The sequence below is a fragment of the Pempheris klunzingeri genome, chromosome 24, assembly GCF_042242105.1.
Source record: "Pempheris klunzingeri isolate RE-2024b chromosome 24, fPemKlu1.hap1, whole genome shotgun sequence".
Lineage (NCBI taxonomy): Eukaryota > Metazoa > Chordata > Actinopteri > Acropomatiformes > Pempheridae > Pempheris > Pempheris klunzingeri.
In genome coordinates this window covers 6,173,152-6,193,105 of record NC_092035.1, presented here as the reverse complement: position 1 = coordinate 6,193,105, position 19,954 = coordinate 6,173,152, and the positions used below count along the sequence as shown (strand labels likewise).

General features: G+C 39.5%; 2 protein-coding genes across 3 annotated transcripts; both read right to left on the bottom strand.

The window, feature by feature from the left end:
* Positions 1–940: 940 nt before the first annotated feature.
* Positions 941–8,435, bottom strand: c24h7orf57 (chromosome 24 C7orf57 homolog). 2 transcript variants are annotated; one of them, XR_011586039.1, is made up of 9 exons: positions 8,353–8,435; positions 7,445–7,510; positions 7,022–7,195; positions 5,794–5,881; positions 5,379–5,508; positions 4,561–4,625; positions 4,037–4,137; positions 2,383–3,853; positions 941–2,219 (listed from the first exon to the last, which is right to left on the bottom strand). XR_011586039.1 is itself a non-coding variant. In XM_070855864.1 (8 exons), exons 2-8 carry the CDS (start codon positions 7,500–7,502, stop codon positions 3,795–3,797), a joined length of 675 nt encoding a protein of 224 aa, XP_070711965.1. In that variant the 5' UTR covers positions 7,503–7,510; positions 8,353–8,435; the 3' UTR covers positions 941–3,794. The 2 variants fall into 2 exon arrangements, 1 of the variants encoding a protein (XP_070711965.1); XM_070855864.1 differs by having other exon boundaries at positions 941–3,853.
* Positions 8,436–10,121: 1,686 nt separating this feature from the next.
* Positions 10,122–16,686, bottom strand: LOC139223534 (four and a half LIM domains protein 2-like). Its single transcript, XM_070855467.1, has 6 exons — positions 16,674–16,686; positions 13,441–13,608; positions 12,982–13,156; positions 12,295–12,464; positions 10,918–11,104; positions 10,122–10,379 (listed from the first exon to the last, which is right to left on the bottom strand). The coding sequence occupies exons 2-6, from the start codon at positions 13,594–13,596 to the stop codon at positions 10,228–10,230; spliced, it is 840 nt and encodes a 279-aa protein (XP_070711568.1). The 5' UTR covers positions 13,597–13,608; positions 16,674–16,686; the 3' UTR covers positions 10,122–10,227.
* Between the last annotated feature and the right edge of the window lie 3,268 nt (positions 16,687–19,954).

Genomic DNA, 19,954 nt, shown 5'->3' with positions numbered 1-19,954 from the left:
TTGTTCACAAATGTGTCTAAATCTGTGTTAGTAAGCACTTCTCCTTTGCAGAGATAATCCATCCCACCTCACAGGTGTGGCATATCAAGGTGCTGATTAGACAGCGTGAATATTGCACAGGTGGGCCTTAGGCTGGCCACAACAAAAGGCCACTCTGAAATGTGCAGTTTTGCTTTATTGGGGGGGTCAGAAAACCAGTCAGTATCTGGTGTGACCACCATTTGCCTCACGCAGTGCAACACATCTCCTTTGCACAGAGCTGATCAGGCTGTTGATTGTGGCCTGTTGGTCCACTCCTCTTCAATGGCTGTGCCAAGTTGCTGGATATTGGCAGAAACTGGAACACGCTGTCGTATACGCCGATCCAGAGCATCCCAAACATGCTCAATGGGTGACGTGTCCGGTGAGTATGCTGGCCATGCAAGAACTGGGATGTTTTATTGTGGCCAGCCTCAGGCCCACCTGAGCAGTAATCATCCTGTCTAATCAGCATCTTGATATGCCTCACCTGTGAGGGGGGATGGATTATCTCTGCAAAGGAGAAGTGCCCACTAACACAGAGTTAGACACATTTGTGAACAATATTTGAGAGAAATGGGGTTATTTTGTATATAGAAAATGTTTTAGATCTTTGAGTTCAGCTCATGAAAAATGGGAGCAAAAACAAGTGTTTTATATTTTTGTTCAGTGTATATAGTCAACACATATTTCAGATTAGTTTTAAATGTCTTGGAAGCCCTTCGCATGTTTGTTTTCAACATTAGATTGTTGAAGCCTCCAAATGTAGAGCGGAAAAGGAGAGGAAGTGTTTAAACAATGGATTTTTAAACATTTTAAACCTATTCAGAACATGATATGCAAGTAATTGCAAACTACAAACTATAATTTCCTTCCCAGGATTGTTATGTTTGGTTCAAAAAGAATAGAAACAGTACACACGTACATGCACATGCCCATTTAATTAAATGATAATTGAGTGTGTGTGCAGTCATCAAGATAAGCGGCGTTTTACATTGAGTTGTGTCAGGTGGACTCCTCACTACAAACACTTGTTTAAAAGCTGCCTTCTTCAGTCTCCTCTGGCACATTTGCAAAGAACTAATACCATTTGCAGACAGATAAGCAAAAAGGGAGAGGACGTACAACTAACAAGACTTCAGGGAGGACGTTGCAAAGTTAAGCCACTAAAGGTTCCCACTATTGGTTTGTAAACTGATATGCCACCAACTCACTGGGAGAGGAGGAAGAAACTTGACGAAGCACTGTTTTCAACCATAATACTGTACCTGAATATGAAACAGCTCATAAAAATAAACCCGTTCTTCAAAGCAAACAATATCAAAAGATGATACATTCGCCATTCCTTGTACTGCGAAACAAAATCCGGTGTCACTAAACACATTAAAGCGTCTCGTTTTGGAACAACACTTGACACTTTCTAATACCACACACACATAAATAATGCATCATCGCTTAAGCAGGAAAAACGTGACAACCCTAAACCGGACAGTTCTGTAGAACACGACCCGTCTCTTGTAAGAGTTTTTAAAAAGGAAATTCTTTTCAAATGGGAGTCTGGTGCTGCGGCATCATTTTGAGACGCAGGTGATGAATGTGCTGGATTTACTGCGACAAACTCCGCTCTTTAATCTTGCTGTTATTCCCAAATAAATCACCCCGATCCTTTTCATCTTAAGAGCATTTTCTTCGCCCGACAAATGTCCCTGCAGGATTAGGATTTTACTGTCATCGTCAGGTTCACAGTCATGGCTAAACAATTATAACCGTTAAATGACTCGAGGCTGGACTGTCCATCAAATGTCACGGAAATCCATTACTTTTTTTTGAGATGTGCCGACAGTTGAACTAATTCTGCAAACACACACACACGCAGAGGAGGAGGAGATGGGAGATTTAACTGACCAGTTGTTTCCTTCTTACTACAGATGTTCCACTTGAAAGACTCATGCACCTAATCTAAGGATTTGATAAATTTAATTTAAGACTTTTTAAGACCTCACTAATACATTATCTGGAATGTAAACCTGTTTCACAATCATACTGGATCAAGTGTGAAAGGATGATGGGGGAAACCAGTAGAGACCGTATGGCACATTTTCAGCTAGAATAATAATACTTTATGATATGATAAATTATATTGAAAGCGACCCAGCCCCTTAATATTAGTCCATAGAAGGCAAACAAATAAAAATCATTTTCTCAATTCAATTTAAGACTTAAATGGCCATTGGGGGCTTTTCTTCTTTTAGGAAACTGAATTCAAGGTTTTTAAGGACCTGCACATGTCCTGTGTGGAGCTTTTCAAGTGGCAACAACAAAGATGAATTGACCGCACGATATATCAATTGGTCACGATACTACGACATGCACCTTTGTTATCTTCATTAAAATTCTGCTTGGGATTTATTTTGGTCGTCAGTTTTTTATCTCTAAATGCAGCAAATGCTTTTTCAGTGTTTCCAAGACTGAAGTTGCAACGTTTTCATCCGTCAAATGTTGCAGCAGTAACCATTTCTCTCATCTGTAGAGAACAAACTCCTGTCAGATGGGTCAACACGTCATGAGATGGAGGGTTTGGTGTGATCAGGCTGTGCACTAACACTAACTTCTCCTACTTGTGTCTACTAAGTCAAACACTGCATGAGCAGGGAAAAACTGCTTGGTTGGCATGTTCAGAACTCACTTTTTAAAACTCGTCTGCCTTAATCTTCACAGGGAATTACACCGGACTTGACTTTCAGCTTGTTGGTCTGCTGAAGGTGGCCATTTTCCCTGAACTCTGCAGCTTAATCTGTTGTTGCACGAATTTGGGGTTATTAGGCTGAAAGAGAACATAAACAGTGAGGGGCTTAATTGAGTTCTTCTGACATATTTGGACAGGCATCAAACACTTGGCATTGTTACTGCTTTACTGATGAGCTTCCTAATTAATAACCAGTGATGAGAAAACTGAATTTGAAGCACCGGTTTCTTTTAATATGAGGGATTATTCTGGTTATTGAACTAAAAGCCTTCATAAAAATGCAGCATTCACATTAAAATGCTGCATGTTTCTCGATTTTAGTGACTCAAACAACAGAATTGTTTGGGGGATAAGTAGAGAAGAGCAACCCTTTGCAGAGCAACAACCTCAAAATCATTTTGGCCCCTTTTAACCAGACAAACCACGGCTGTGGCCGTCGGTACGCACTTTGGCATGCGGTCATAGCTGCAGGGTTGCTGTCTGAACGGATGATCGTATGCACCCCCGCAGCCGAAAACACACAAACCTCTAACATCCCTTCAGAGAGCAGGAGCTCTTGATCAAAACAAATAATATTTCACGTCACTGAAATCACGTTTCATTAGCACAAACACTTTTAAGACTCACTAACTCGATCTTCATACAACCAGGGAGGGAAACTAACACCAGCCGCCAGCCAAATTTGGGTGAACTTAATGTCTCCAGCACCCAAATGTTAGTTTCCTTCCCTGTGCACAACTCGTCTTTCAAATCGAGAAATAACGAAATAAAAAAATACAGCGAGCACCGACACGTCTACTCCGAAACAAAAAATAAAAAAATTCAGTGTGAATTCTTTTTACAAATTAAAGCAAATAAATAAGGAGGACAGTACCTTTGCATAAACATGAGTACAAAACCTAACAGTCAGTGGATGTACAATAAATGCGAGTGAATCTGAGAGGGGTGGAGTGGCGCGTTCGTGGATTTGTGAAACCATGAACCAGTGTGAGGACGACCCACTTTCCCTTGAGAGGAGAAGCTGCGCGCACTACTCCAGGTCGTCCACGTCCTCCGTCCCGATGGTGCTCGTCTGTTCCGAGGTCACACCTGAAAAAACAAAGCAAACATCAACACCTAAAGCAAAACACCCCAAAATGTCCACTGAAACTAGCTTAATATTAAAACTCCTACTGGCTAAAACATCCTACAAAACAAGTCATATTTAACATTAAGACACCAGAAATCATTTCTTATTTATCTATTTCCCCACATCTTAACTGCATATCGTACTTGAGGCATCGTCGTCATTGGGAGACTTCTTCTTGTCCTCCATGTAGCCATGACTCAGCAGCTTGGACATGCTGACTGGGGGAGCCTTCTTATCATAAGACCTGAAGGGGCGACATGAGACAGCAGCATCATCTCGACTCTCTTCATGCCGACACGCAGCCTTCATCGAACTGACACCTACTTATGGTGCAACATTTGCCTGATCAACTAATGGTTCATGTCAAATTTCAAGCCAAAATGCCAAATACTTTATAGTTCCAGCTTCTCTAACGTTAAGTTTTCTTGTCTTACATTATTGTTAAATGTCTCCTGTGCGTTGGATTGTTTGTCAGGCAAAACAAGAAATCTGCTTCTGTGAAAAAAATCCATCATAATTTCCTTGTTTTCTAATATTTGACACACCAGACTATTAATGGAGAAACTAAGTGAGACTATAAATATAGGAATCTTGGCACCAAAAGTAAAATTAGGATAGGTACATTTACTATGCTAGTTAGAAGACGCATTAGATGGGATTTACTCACGTTCTCTTGTATTTGTTGCTTACTGACAGACCCTCAATCTGTCCGGCAATGCCGTCAGGAGACATCTGTGGGATGGAAACATGCCACATCACTGGACAAGTTAAAACAAAACAGTGGAAACCTCCGACTCTTTATGGACTGAATGGTTCATTTCATTGACAAATATACAAGCAAATAACAGGGCAAAGGATGAAATGATGGAGGAAAACTTCACATGAAATTAGTCATGCAATGGAAAATGAAGAAAACTGACCAAAATGAACAAAACTGCTTGAACCCAACAGCATTAAATATGAATATTATCACAAGTAGTTTATCATTTTTCATTTAATATGCAAATTCCCCCTTAAATGTGAGGAAAAATAAACATGTAACATCTTTAAAACAGCAAAAAAAAAAAGAGCCTTTTCACATATTTATTTGCATGAAAACACTCTTAAACTGATAGCTTTGCAATTATGGTATGGAACGTCCACTTTTGCTATAAAACCGCTTTTTAGCCAAGATCCCTCCACAAGATACCAGATATCTTGATAAGACAGCCAAGAAATATGGAGTTTTGATGCATTACTTTGTTGAAAACACAATAAGACGACCTGATAAAACAGAAATGTATTCAAAGCATCATTCTCTACTTACCTGAAGCTTTAACCAACATTTTCTCAAAGCTATTGCAACCAAAGCCAAATGAATTTTAACCAAACTGCGAATGCGACGATGGAGCAAAATCAGGTGATAAAAAGGAAATGTGATGGTAAAAATGTAAATAAAAACTAACAGGATGGAAGACATCGATGTTGGGGGTTCAGTCCGTTCACCTTATTTTTATCAGGGGAAAATCTATCAGTCTCTGTTTCCCAGGACGAACTGTTATCAGTGCCAAACGGAGCAGCCAGAAGCTGCCTGCCCGCCTTCGTCTGGCTGTTGGGAGACGTTGCTTTGCTTCCGCTGAAAGCACAAAACCACGGTGACATACCACGTGACATTACTACCAGGTACGTTACACATTCTGGGTAACTTTGGATGTGGCCCGTATGGTTTTATACCGCTTCTTCAGGCTCTTAGGAGGATCAACAAGCATTCATAAACGTGTTGACAATCAGATCCCTCAGTATATTAGAAAATAGGCTCCAGATTAAAACGTGCGCTGAGGTTTTGTCATCGCACATAAAGCGGATAAAAACACACAAAAATGTTAGCTTTCTTATTTACGTGTCTAACCGGCGTTCTTACCCGTTTGCTTCGTCACTGACAAACCAGTTGGCTGCAGTGTAGGTCTTCTTGGGCTGGTCATCAGCGTCAACATCATGACTCAACAGCCCTGCAGGGGGAAAACGAAAAGTCATTGCCAGTAATTACAGTAATTGTAATACGTTAATTTTAATAAATCTATTAAGTTGATTTTGATTTTCTTTTAAAAAAGGAGAACTGAGCAGTTTAGGAAATTTATGTCATGGCACTGAACTCAAAATCAGCATAAAATAAAGCTACCCTCACTACTCCTAGAGCATGCTGGGAAGCATGCACAATAAAGGCTGCTTAAGATGATGAGCTTAATTTAGCACTAAGCATAATGGGACATTTAACTTCTATTCAGCATATGTGAGCAGGCTTTTTTTTTAATGCTGTGCAATAGTCTCCACTGTTGCCTCCACAGTAACAAGAAATGTGCACAACCATTTCAGAATATATACAAAATGCAAGCAAGGTAGGTGTTCCAAAAAAACACCGTTTCCAGTTTCAGGAATTAGCTTGCCCATCTACTTTCTCCCAAAACCAGCGGTACAAATTGACAATCTTTGGGAGATAATTTGCTGGTTAGAGGACAGCATGTGTGCTGAACTTAACAAAAGATCAAAAGCCTTAGTAAAATATATCACATAACGTTAAGCAAACAGTATACTGCTAATTAAAAGCAATACCCTCTTAAATTAGAACATTTCTAATGGAATTTGGTGTAAACAGGAGATAAGAGCGGCCCCTGTCTGCACTGCAAAATGCATAAAACACATTTTTGGAACAGGATCCCCTCTATCATGTTGGGCACCTGTAGGCCGCTTGTTCAAGATTTGCATTTCAAAGAGTTGAGCCAATAGTTTTAACTTCAAACAAATCAGCTGGGGTGTGTTTTATTCTCAAAATGTGATGACCAAACAGTATTATTTAACTGTACAGTGAAGATAAACTCTTCACTCAGAGCAGGAAACGACACATTTTAGTTGTAGCAAAGCAAGAAACCATTAGAAATAATACAGATGGCGGAAATGTTAAACATTTTAAGACACTTCAATCAACAGGACAATATATCAAGTAATGACTGTGGTTGTATGGAAATATCTGATACTATAACCCAGTGAGAGCAATGCCTTCACACAAGAAATCCTTTCATGGATGTGTCGTTAGCCATAGGTCTCGGTACGAATGGGAATCCAACAATTACTACATTAAAAGAAACCTTTACCTTTGTGCCCTCCCCCCTTTGCAAGCTTGACGTAGTCTGAGTCTGACTCAAATATTCCAACTCGCCGTCCGCTGATCCTCTCGGCTGGAGCGTTTTCATCTGCACTCTGGGACAGACCGGGGATCTGGGAGGTCGGTCCTGTCACGCCGGTGTTCACAACCCCGGGCTTTATGCCTGCAATTACCCAAGACTTACATCTGCGGCTGCTAGTGACCAAAGTTGGAAACTCACTGATCTAAAGACATTCTTTCTTGTTTTCACTTGCAGCTACACAGCTGAAAATGTCTCCATTAAATTTTAAAAAGGTTATTATTTCAGCTAAAGGTATTTGAATGTATTATAGGTGATGGGGGGGCAGAAAATTCCTTGAAGTTGGTTCCGAATTGCATGCAAATAGATCTTGAAATTTAACTTAAGTCTTACCACCGGGTTTGGTCCTTCGATGGTTGGGCACTGCAGCACTCATTTCAGCTGAAGACATTATACAATCTGTCGAGCAAAAGGGAGCAATTCAAGTATTAAATACACAATACTGCTAATTCTTTAAACCCTGAACACATCCAAAACTCAAAGCACCACTTGTTGCGCATAAAAGCTCCACTTTCTGATATGTCATGCACTTTTTTCTCTCCCATCTTTCAGCATAATGGACAGAGATGGCAAGTAGCCTAAAGCCATTAAAAGAGACGTTTGGAAAAACAATGAATTGCTTTGTAAATAATATGCGTGCCGAATTTCCCAAAAGACTAAAAACATTCTGAGAAAACAGGAGATCGTGTTAAATAAGCTGTGTTTTGTTATCTAACAGCAAAATTATACATTTTTTAAACGGGATTCGTCCATGTGCTTGAGACGCAGCGGCCTGTTAGCCCTCTCTCACATAATTGTACCAATTAGGATGTTAAAATAATGACTTAATCAACACGAAGGTAGTGCGTGTGTCCAGAACAAAGTATATTCAATTGCATATATCACCGATAGCACAAGGCATGATAATTAAGAAAGATATCTGCAGACATTCGATAAAAATTGAGACCACTTTTCAGAGGATGCATAACGTTACATGCCAACTGACGCAAAATTGCTGTATGCACAATGTATTATCTACTTATAAAGCACACAATATTAAGAGACATTATACCACATAATTGTGTGTAGCGGCACAGGTGCTCTTAATCATGATAGCTAACAAAGCCTTGCTAATCCAGTTAGCCGCCTAGCTAGCTGCCGCATTAGCTTTCCAGCGCTAACCTTTCCTTGCGCTGCAACAACGCCAATTTTTAAAAAGCAGCTAACAATACTACTCGCAGGAAACTAGACACAAATCTTACATTATATTCTGTGTTGGAATTATTGAGATTCTTGTTGAAATTAAACACCGATAGCTTCTTCTTCTTCTTCTTCGGCAGACAAGCCTGGCAAGACGGCGCTCACTTCCGGTGGCACCTGCTGCCAACTTCCGGTACGCGTAACACAGATCGTATATACATGACACAGCGTGACGTAATGGAGAGCGGATATTGACAATGGAAGCTGAGCGGAGTGGGAGCTCTTTCTGATATTAATGCTACAACTATAGTAAGAGAGGATCTTTGGCTTTTCCAGTTTCTCAAATATGAAGATTTGCTGCTTTACCTTTACATAATGTTTTTTATTCTAGTGTATTTTTATTTCATTTTGTGGTTTGGACTGACAAGCATTGTGAAGGTTTCACTTGGGGTTCTGGTTGATTGTATTTTGTCATCATTATCATTGTTTTAATGTGGGAAATAATCAGCAGATTGACAGAATGAAAATCATTGTTTGTTGCAGTCTTATACAAAATAGTTCAAAATGAGCTTCACTTCAACACACATTCACTTTTAGTACATTTTCCTGATTATACTTACGTACTTTTACGTAATATGTTAAACGCAGGCCATTCACTTGTACCAGAGTATTTTCACAGTGAGGTATTAGTACTTTTACTTAAATAAAAGATATGAATACTTCTTCCACCTCTAGCAAAAATTGTAATGCTGCTTCTAGCCACAGTATCGCTAATGAAATCAGTTGTTAATCTTTATTTTTTCACACTGAATCTTTATTTGTGCATCATTCTTAGCAGTGAAAATGTGTGTACTTGCTACCACTTGCAAATAAGGCACATCTCAAAGAGGTCATGCGTTGTAACCAATAAATATAACAAGAGTTGATTAACAATTTATTGATGCTTTACAGATCAATCATGATATGGCCAGATGGCGAAAACACACTTTGACTGGTTGGACTTATTTCTAGAAAAGGGCTGCAGACAATTCTGACCAAAATCCATTTATTAACATCTTGATAACTGAAAACATAATCAAAATCATTTATTTAAGAAGTTAACACTTCAAACTTGATGTCTTATTAGTAAGTTAGACACCTGTGAGTATTTATTAATTGATTACTAACATTTACTAGCTGAATTATTACCAAATAGAAAGGATACACACCAGCTAATGTTTTTGTTTCACAGCCTAACTGCCAAGAACTGATTTAGTATGTATTAGTTAATGATTTATTAACCATTAATAAAGACATTAGCTACAATTTAAATGTTTCTGTCATACAGTATGATGACTTAAATGCATATTTATACATTTGGGATATACAGTATCACTGAACTGAACTGACTTAGCTCCTTGACAAGCTGCATCATTTAATCTCCAATAAACATTAGTCAAATCCAAAAACTCTTTATTAGGCTTAAGAGATGTAGATTAAACAGAATATGTGTTATTAGAGTAAACAGCATTAGTAGTATTATATTATATTAACTCTATTAATTGCATCTTAGTGACGTCCATTAAAACAACGCTCTCAATATGCTGTGAAATATCTATCAAAAGGTATTTTGGTGCCACACACAGTTTCATTTCAAATGAGAAAAAAGTGACTACTTTTAGGATTCTTCACATGAAAACATGAGAAAAGCTTTTCTTTCCAGACGTGAATGATTCTGAGAAAGTTTCTGCAAAACAGATAAAACAGCATAGTGGAATGAAGGCTTCAACTTGTTTATATTAAGCACAGTATCATCAGCATATGTGGACAACGCCTTAGCTGTGAGAACAGGTTAATGTGTAAGAAGCTGATAAATCAAGCAGCTAATTCAACAAAGGTCAGGTTAGGAGAATACTGATGGTCCTCTTTGGTTGAACTCTTTCCCGGCTTCAGGTCACTCAGAATTCTTTGCCACAGTCGGGGCACAGGATGTCATCTTTGCACGTCAGGAAACCTCGGCCGACCAGAGACACACAGCACCTTTTGCAGTTGAAGCAGTCGTTGTGCCACTGGCGCTCCTCAAACGAGATGTATTTGCTCCCCCCGAGACCTGAGACAAAGAGGAGCAACTTACAAAAGGAGCAAAATAAGCTTGTCCCCAACAGTCCCATGATCTCTCCAATGTAATCATCCTGTAATTGATGGTGCACTGATGGTGCTCTGGGAAAGCTTTAGTTCTTGTTAAGTGTGTCATTTACACTAGGGTTTGTTTTTACCTTGTTTTATTCAGCATTTTAGGACAAATTAAGAATTTTGACAAATCAAATAATTGCAATAATTTGTTTGTTATGACCAAAGGAAATATTTCCCTTGTATAGGACCTAAAACTCGCTCATTTAAAGACTTATGATCGTCTAAAAGATTCCATCAAAAGTGAGATTGGCTGTGTATTTTTGTACATTTTGGTTTCTATGTTGTTGTATTTCACTTAACACAGACTAACCCATAAGAGCAATCAATGATGCTGGTAAATCATCTTGCAGAAGGGCGTGGCCAAACCACATAAAGTCCCACCTGCAATTCACAGAATCTGTTTTAGCAATCTCTCAAAGCCAGTACACCTAATACGAGTGCAGGTCAAGCTTTACCGCTGATGGGGGTGGTGCAGTAAGCACATTTCTTGGCAAACAGGTTGCAGAAGCAGTTGAGGCAATAGACAAAGTCGTCCCTGGAAGTGAACCGCTGGCCGGCCAGCTGCTGCTTGCACCCGATGCAAACGAAGCACTCCTTATGCCAGGGCTGGTCACGGTAGTTCACTCCACCGGTGGTGATGGGCTGGAAGAGACGGTGTCACATGTCATGGATATTGTGTGAATATTGACCTTTGATCACTGTCAGAGTGTCAGCGCTTCATCATTTAAGTTCACTTTAAAAAAATCCAATATTTAGTAGCAAAGATGTTTATGAGCCTTTTATCCAGTTTGTGTTCACTTGCTTGCTTTTTTCAGAGCTTTCAAGCACATTTCACCATCTTCATCAGCAGATGGAGTTTGCTAAGTTAGTTACCAGTTGATGGTATATGGAGTGCAGATACATTTCTATTCAAGAAAAATCTTTGGCGCCAGCAAACTCCATCCACTGAAGAAAACCATGAGATGTTGTTGAAAGCTGTGGATAAAGCTAGTAAGTGGATCTTGAGTCTTTTTTGACCATCTTATACAAATAAATCATCACAGCACTGAAAACATAGAAAATGTCATTTGTTTGTTTTAATTTCTTTGCGTTTGTGTTAAAAACGCCACACATAGAATCTGTAAAGAAGCAGAGCTCCCATGCATGTATGCACAGCTTCATACTGCTTCATTTCTCTGTGATTTCTGCTGTTTGTTGCTGACTTAGTCACAGGCGAGTCAGTCTCACCTTCCATTTTTCAGCACAAAAAGACGCCTCTGATGCCTGCCTGCTCAACCATCTGTTTCCTGCCCATAGCCGTTAAAAATCATGCATTCACTGAGTCTTTTCATAGCCACACAAATATTCCTGATTTGGACCTCCAGGCTCAAACCTTCAGTGCCAGTAAGCCAATGAATGTTTTTCAGTGTTGAAAATCCCAAACAAATGACAGCAAGCTGGGCTTCATTACAGAGAATTGCCTTGTAAATTATCCCCAAAATATCTAGAATATTTTGATTTGATGTAATTGTGCAGTCATAAAAAAACACTGCACACATGCAGTGTTTGACTCAATATGTGCAACAGATTACTGCCTTTAACTTTAAAGCAACCCAGGGGACATCTACAGGAAAAATCATGCTTCAAACTTTATGTAAATACCTCTTAAACAGACTATTGATCTTTTTATTATGTGGGGATGTTCATTATGACTTCTATACAATCCCCACAAACCTTAATCTACACAAAAGATCAACTGCATTTGCAGAGAAGTATTGATTTCTAATCTACTAACCTCTACCTCTAATGAGGGTTGAGACAAGTGAATGAGAAGTCACAGTGTGTCGCTTTACCTTCTTGCAGGTGATGCACTGCAGGGCAAACTGCTTCTCATAGCAGGACAGGCAGTAGTTGCTGGTGTCCTTCTGCACAAAGCTCTTGGTGCCGATGGGCTGCTGGCAACGGTTGCATGTGAAACAGTTCTCATGCCAACTGTTGCCCTTATGCTCCATCTTTTTAGAGCCTAGTGGGTGGAGGAGGCAAAGGGAGGCAGAGAGAGAAAAGGAGTGAGTGAGGGAAAGAAGTTCTCAGGCTAACAAATGTCATTTTTTAAAAATTAGCCTCCATGTCAGCACGTCATGGCACCCAATGACATGTGCGTTAAGTCATGAGTTTTCGTGACTATGTCAACAATTACATGTACAGCAGGTCCCACTATACCTCTGGCATTTAGGTCAACACAAACCAATTACAGCTAATGGCAATTTCCTGATGTTACGTGAGCTCTGTAAACGATTCATGTGACGACCAGGAACGAGGAAAAACACTTCATGGCGCCTCATGGCATTTGTAAAGTAGACGATATATGTGACATATATTTCATTTATGAAAATAATGAAATAGGAGAAAATAATAAAAAGATAATAAATAAACATAGAAGCGTTCCACTATTCCAGATATACTGCCCCAAAGACTTACTCTTAGCTCTAATAATCTAGCATTGCCTCTAAATGTCTCCGAGTGTGACCAGACCTCCTCACCTGGCATGATGGTCTTCAGGCATGCATAGCACTTGGCAGAGTACTCGTTGCTGTAGCACTCTATGCATATCAGTAAGTCATCCTTGGTGGCAAAAGGCCGATCCACCAGAGACCGGCTGCACTTGGCGCAGAGGAAGCATTCGCTGTGCCAGTGGCGGTCCTTGTATGACAGATCCTGTGAAGTCAATGTCAGGGCAGAATGCTTGGTTAGAAACCAGAGGAAGACTCTTGCTGCATATTCTGGTCAAACTGAAACATTTCAACAACAGCTAAATTAAAATATCAGTAAAGATTTCCAGCAAAACGTCCCCTTTGAAGGTCAAGAAGTGAGACCAAAACAGGGGCAGTGCAAACTGAAAAGTACCACCAGCTGAACCCTCTGCTGTACTGTAGCAGCAAAGGGAAGATATGGGTGTGGGACGTGACTTTCATCGATTGAATGTAGGTTAAAGTTTGTACCTTGCTGGTGCAGCCGATGAGCACACTGCACACTTCACAGTTGTAAGAGAAAAGTGCCTCGTAGCACTTAATGCAGTACGGGGTGTCGTCCTTCAGGATGTACTTTTGCCCATACAAGGACTCCTTACATTCTTTACAGTCGTAGGGCTCAGTCATTGTGACCAGAATCTCCTCTCTGAGCCTGCGAGATAGAATACAAACACATTTAAAAACTACAAGGATGATTTAATTGTGACTGAAATATGAATGGCATGCGCGGAGATCTGTCCCCATATAAACCTGGAATGGATTTCTGTAACTGGAGAGGTGAGTTAGTAGCATCTTAGGATCACAAGGTCTAATGAATCATATCATGCCTTCAAGACCATATACCAAGTACAGAATGCAGCCCTTCAAAGCTCCCTGGAAACTTAATTGGGTACTACATACTACAAATTATGGCCCAAATGGACAAACACTGTAGAGTAAATACCTTCTACTTCATAAATGGGCATAATGTGACTTTTAAATCAGATTTCCTTGCTCCAAAAGAGTCTAATTCAAAGTTTAAAGAGGTCTAAATTTGCTCGGCTTGCTCTAAATTCCCCCAAGACAATTAGCAGCACTATTCATCTGCAGAATGTGCTGAAACGTCAAGTAAGGCCAAAAACAGGGAGGGTTATATGGAAGAGGGGAAAGTCAGTGTGTAGAAGAGTAAAGATAAAGTGAAGGGAAATATAACATGAAGGAGCTGCAGACAAAGAAGAGACAACATACAAAAACACAAAGAGGATTTCGACTGCTGTTGGTTAGAGATTTAAATACCAGTTCAAGTTGTAGCAGATTATTAAAGAATTGCTGCATAAAACCTCATGCAACCTCGAAAATAATTCAACTGGAATGTCTTCAAAGGGGAAAATCGTGCTCTTCTCCACCGGTGGTGATGGGCTGGAAGAGACGGTGTCACATGTCATGGATATTGTGTGAATATTGACCTTTGATCACTGTCAGAGTGTCAGCGCTTCATCATTTAAGTTTACTTTAAAAAATTCCAATATTTAGTAGCAAAGATGTTTATGAGCCTTTTATCCAGTTTGTGTTCACTTGCTTGCTTTTTTCAGAGCTTTCAAGCACATTTCACCATCTTCATCAGCAGATGGAGTTTGCTAAGTTAGTTACTAGTTGATGGTATATGGAGTGCAGATACATTTCTATTCAAGAAAAATCTTTGGCGCCAGCAAACTCCATCCACTGATGAAAACCATGAGATGTTGTTGAAAGCTGTGGATAAAGCTAGTAAGTGGATCTTGAGTCTTTTTTGACCATCTTATACAAATAAATAATCACAGCACTGAAAACATAGAAAATGTCATTTGTTTGTTTTAATTTCTTTGCGTTTGTGTTAAAAACGCCACACATAGAATCTGTAAAGAAGCAGAGCTCCCATGCATGTATGCACAGCTTCATACTGCTTCATTTCTCTGTGATTTCTGCTGTTTGTTGCTGACTTAGTCACAGGCGAGTCAGTCTCACCTTCCATTTTTCAGCACAAAAAGACGCCTCTGATGCCTGCCTGCTCGACCATCTGTTTCCTGCCCATAGCCGTTAAAAATCATGCATTTCACTGAGTCTTTTCATAGCCACACAAATATTACTGATTTGGACCTCCAGGCTCAAACCTTCAGTGCCAGTAAGCCAATGAATGTTTTTCAGTGTTGAAAATCCCAAACAAATGACAGCAAGCTGGGCTTCATTACAGAGAATTGAAAATAATAATCAAACTCGAAAATAATTCAACTGGAATGTCTTCAAAGGGGAAAATCGTGCTCTTCTGGGTCATTTCAGTGAGCATTCATTACATTTAAAGAGTCTAAATTTTTCTATAATTATTTGTGTCTCCCTAGTGCCAGTCAAAAACATTTGGAGAGTAATTGAATAAGATGAACCACAAAACAAAAACACAAAGGCTGCTATTCAATGGACATTTGATTGAATGGACATTAGGTTAGATGCAGAGCAGTCAGAGCTTTCACATTTGTAAATTATGAGACATTGTTAAGTCATTTGATGTTCTGTAGCTGATAGCCACTGATTTCATTCACAAGCAGATAGTTTGCGAATGACTTTCATCTTATTTCATCAATTTGGAGCATTAAAGTTTGGACAAAACTCTAAACCTTATTTACCCTTTATACTCCCCTATAAACACTCTGCACCCCTTTCTTAACCCTATGTACACTCTATACTCTTATAAGCCCTTTCTGAACCGTCTACATTCTCTTTATTCTCCTATAAACCCTCTGTGCGGTGCTCTAAACCCTCTATATATTACTCCCTACTATTTCTGTGACCCTCTCATAAACTCTCTGTAGCCCAACCTAAGTCCTCTTTACTTTCTATACTCCTATAAAAGCTTTACATGTCCCCCTATACTCCCCTTTAAACCCCCCCGTACTCTATACTAAAAGCTTTCTCTGTCCCTCCATAACCCTTCTATACACATCTGTGAGGCTTTAAACCCCCTGTATAAACCATCTATACGACTACCCTCTCCTACAATCTTTGTCCCCCTTTAAAAGCTGTCCTTTAAACCCAGTGTACCATTTCTAAAACCATCTAGACCCCCTACACACCTCTGTGACACCCCAGTAATCTTTTAGACACCTGTTAATACCCCTAAACTCCTCTATACACCTCTATAAACCCCTCATACCCCACATACCCCTGTGTAAACCCCATAAATCTTGTATACTATCTAACCCCTGTAGCCTTTAATACCTCTACATTTTGCCATCTTCACACCTCTATTCATCTCACCCTGCTGCTCCTATCGTCTCTCTATTCAGTGAACCTTATACATCTAGCTTTACTTCACTGTAATTGTCTGTCAGTCTGGTATCAGCACGATATTAAGCCCACATAGCTAACTAAAATACTGCTCAAACAAAAAAGACCTGACCACAATTCACTTTCTCCTTTTGCAAAAACTTGCTTAAGCAACTTAAGTCATCCTCCAAGCTTCCCCAGAGACCTGGATCATACTAATCATGAGGAATTTAGCAATACAATGACTATGATATGAGGCTAAAACATCTCCCACATCACAGATGTACAAGGTTTGAAGCATGAATGAAGCCACCAAACATCTGTGACACTGCTGTGAATGACTGAATGAGAGACAACCAGACACACAGAGAGCAGAAGTACAGAACATTGAGTCAAAGACAGGAGAGTAAAGGAGGTAGAAGTCTTACCTGTCAGTGCAGCCTGGGGACCAGAGGTGTCTACTGAGCGTTGTAGTAAATCTGCCTTTTAAAATTAGAGCAAATGTGACCCAGACTGGGACAGGAAGGTGGAGACAGTGGTGTGACCACAGTGGGCAGGTCAGATTATATTTAGACCGCTATAAATTCAAGACAAAAATCCAAACAATCCCACTATGATATGTGGAACTCCTAAACTTTTGGACTCGACTTGTCAAGTTTGTAGTGAAAAACACACACACACACACACACACACAATCAAAGAAAACGGTAATGAGATGGTTCTTGTGGAGCTCCTATTATTTCACTCATGTTATTTTGAGAAGTCAACATGACTTTAATTACACTGTTATAAAAAATGTGGATTTCTCAACACAGATCTGAATTGTACTAATCCTGCAATAAAAACTTGTCATATTATTCTGAGGTTTTTACATCAGCACACTCAGATCTGTGCAAGAGTCTTTTAAATGTGCAAGCTTTCGCTCAGTGAGCTTCTTCGAGGCATGAACAGGTAACAAGTGGCTGCAGCAGTATAAAGGGCTGCGAGAACATCACTTGATTAGCCTTAATGCACAACACCAGTGTCGGTCGGTGGAGCTAATGCTATGATGTGTGTGGTTTCAGTGCATGCATTGTATTCAAGCTGTTGGGGCTGATTTCATGTGATCGTAGAGTAATTTCGTTAAAGTGGCAGGAAAACAAAACTTATTACGTCAAGATCAGAAAAAAACATTCTCGTGATCACACAACACAGTCACTTGTGTCCTCTCAGGCCTCCATATGTCTCCATACTTCCTCCCTAGATTACAGTGCATTACATTTAGTGTGTGTCTGAGTTCTGAGTGTATAACTGATGGCATGTACATCATGTCAGTTTCAACTGATATTCACAGTTAGATAAACTATTTGGTGTCTTTGATAGGGGGAGTGCTGAATAGCTTTTGATGCTCATGAAAAATAAGAAATTATGGCATGTTTTCTCTCCAGGTTTCCATGGAAACGCTTTGACTAGATGGGGAAATATTTTGCACAAACAGCCACAAAAGACTGGAAACTGTAAAACTGAAGAAACATCAAGTCAAAAGTCAAAAGAGGCATTGGAACAAATGTACAATCTCAACTGATCCATGTGCTTGTTGTTCTGGAGCTTTCAACCGCAAAACACCGTCTTCATCAACAGAGTGAGTCTGCTCCGTTAACATTAAACTGATCATTCGGAGCACTTTTAGGGTTTCTTGTCTATGTTTGCTTAAAAGTTAAGCTTCATTCTTGACCTTGGAAACTCTACTCAAGGTCCACTTGTTCCCTGGCTTTCAAGCATTTCAAATGGTTCTCATCAGCAGATGGACGAGAAGCCCTTGAAGCGCTCACACAGATGAGAAGTTTAAACATCTTCAACTTCATGGTATGGTTGAAAGCCACGGAAGAACTGAGTAAGTGGGCTTTGAGTGGAGAGTCTTTTGACTGAATGACTGCTTTTAGGTCAAGAATGAACCATCAGGCTCAGATCTATGAAAAATAAAGAAACACAGTCTGCTTGGCACATGGTGTTAACCATGCTGATCAAATTTGTGCTGGAGATGGAATTATCAGTTTTATTTGAAGCCGACTTTATCTCAAAATACAAGAATACCAATTTAATGCCAATTCTCTGGGCAAAATTAAATGTTACATGTGACAAATGTATTCTGTGTGACATTGGGTTAGTGCCACTAAACCAACCAATTTTCTCCACTAACTTAGTAGAGCCAAACATGAGGACGAAAGAGCTATTAAATAACTTTGACTTGTCTTTGTTAAGTCACCAAGTGCTGTCAGACCGCCATGAGCATATCTGATACAACATGTGATCCATGTACACAGCTGCAGTGTCAGTCTAATTATCCAGAGCTACAATAAAGAAACAGGAATCTGACTTTGCAACGTCCACAGCAACAACAATGGTGCATCAAGGTGGGAAAATGTGATTAATAATAACAGTATAAAGCCCACATCATCCGCTAATATTGAAAGTTGTTATTTTGGTTTTAAAAAATGATCACAGATGGCTGTCATGAGTAAAAATAGCAGCATTACAATGTAAAAAATGATAAATATACAAGTAAAAGTACCCAAAGTGATAATAATGTGGAAAATGGCATTAATGTTGTTCTTTAGGTTGATGCTCTTCGGCCTGTTTGTTGTAGATAATCGTTGATGTACACGATTATTTTAGCATGTTTTTATTGTTTTGTACGTTCTGTAATCAGGGTTATTGCAAAAGAGAGCTTTCTCTCAATGGTCTTCCCTGTTTAAATAAAGTTATACACCTACTTCTACTTCTACTGATGATAATAATAATAAAAATATGTATTTTATTACATTAGTTTTATGTAAGAACTTAATCTGGAAGGTAAAGGATAAATGAGGGATAATGTACAATCATTATTGCAAAATGAAGCCCGACAGGTGAATCGCTGTATTTGGCCTGTTTATTACACGTCTTCATACTAAAGAAATCAACATTTTTACATAAAATATTGATTTCAAATGAAGTTATTGATTTTAAGTCCACAGCAATGCTCTGTCACTCTGAAGAATGCCGTAATGGACCAATCAGAATCAAATATTCTCCAAATATTTCTTCTTTTCAGTTACACACTATGTATAATACACCTGTTTAGTCCTGTGGTGGTGACATTAATGGATTAGATTTTTTACACCTGAATTGGACCAAAACGGTCTCCATTTTAGTGTGTGTGGTGAAAACTCAGCTGGGGGTAGTGTAAAGTTGCCTATAAGCCACTATTAACCCTTCGTTTTAACCAAATAAAGTAGGCAGAAGCCCCTGAGCCCCAGACTGCAAAGGGCCTTAAGAGTACTGGGGTTAAAATCACTCCTGATCTGATTAATTTAATTCGATGATCCTTCATAGGGAGGTCATTTGACCCAGTTCATGGACAGCAATGCAGTATTCATCGTGAATTACAGTGCTCTGAATGCTTTGCTTGTACATTTTCTTGCAACTTTTGTTGGTTTCATCTGTGGAGGTCACCATCTTGTTAAATAAAAAGAGGCTCTTCATGCTAACAGGATCATCTGGACAGTTAAATAGGTTATGAAATAAGAAATAAGCGCTCTATCATGAGAGGGATTTCTGAAGTGTGGTCTGGATTTCAGAGGAGGGCTGGAGTTCACCCACATTTGTGACAAGAGCTGTGTCTTGTTATGGTTCAGAGAAATGGCTTGCCATGGAAGAGCTAAACAGCTGCCACTTGTTTGTCCTTAGT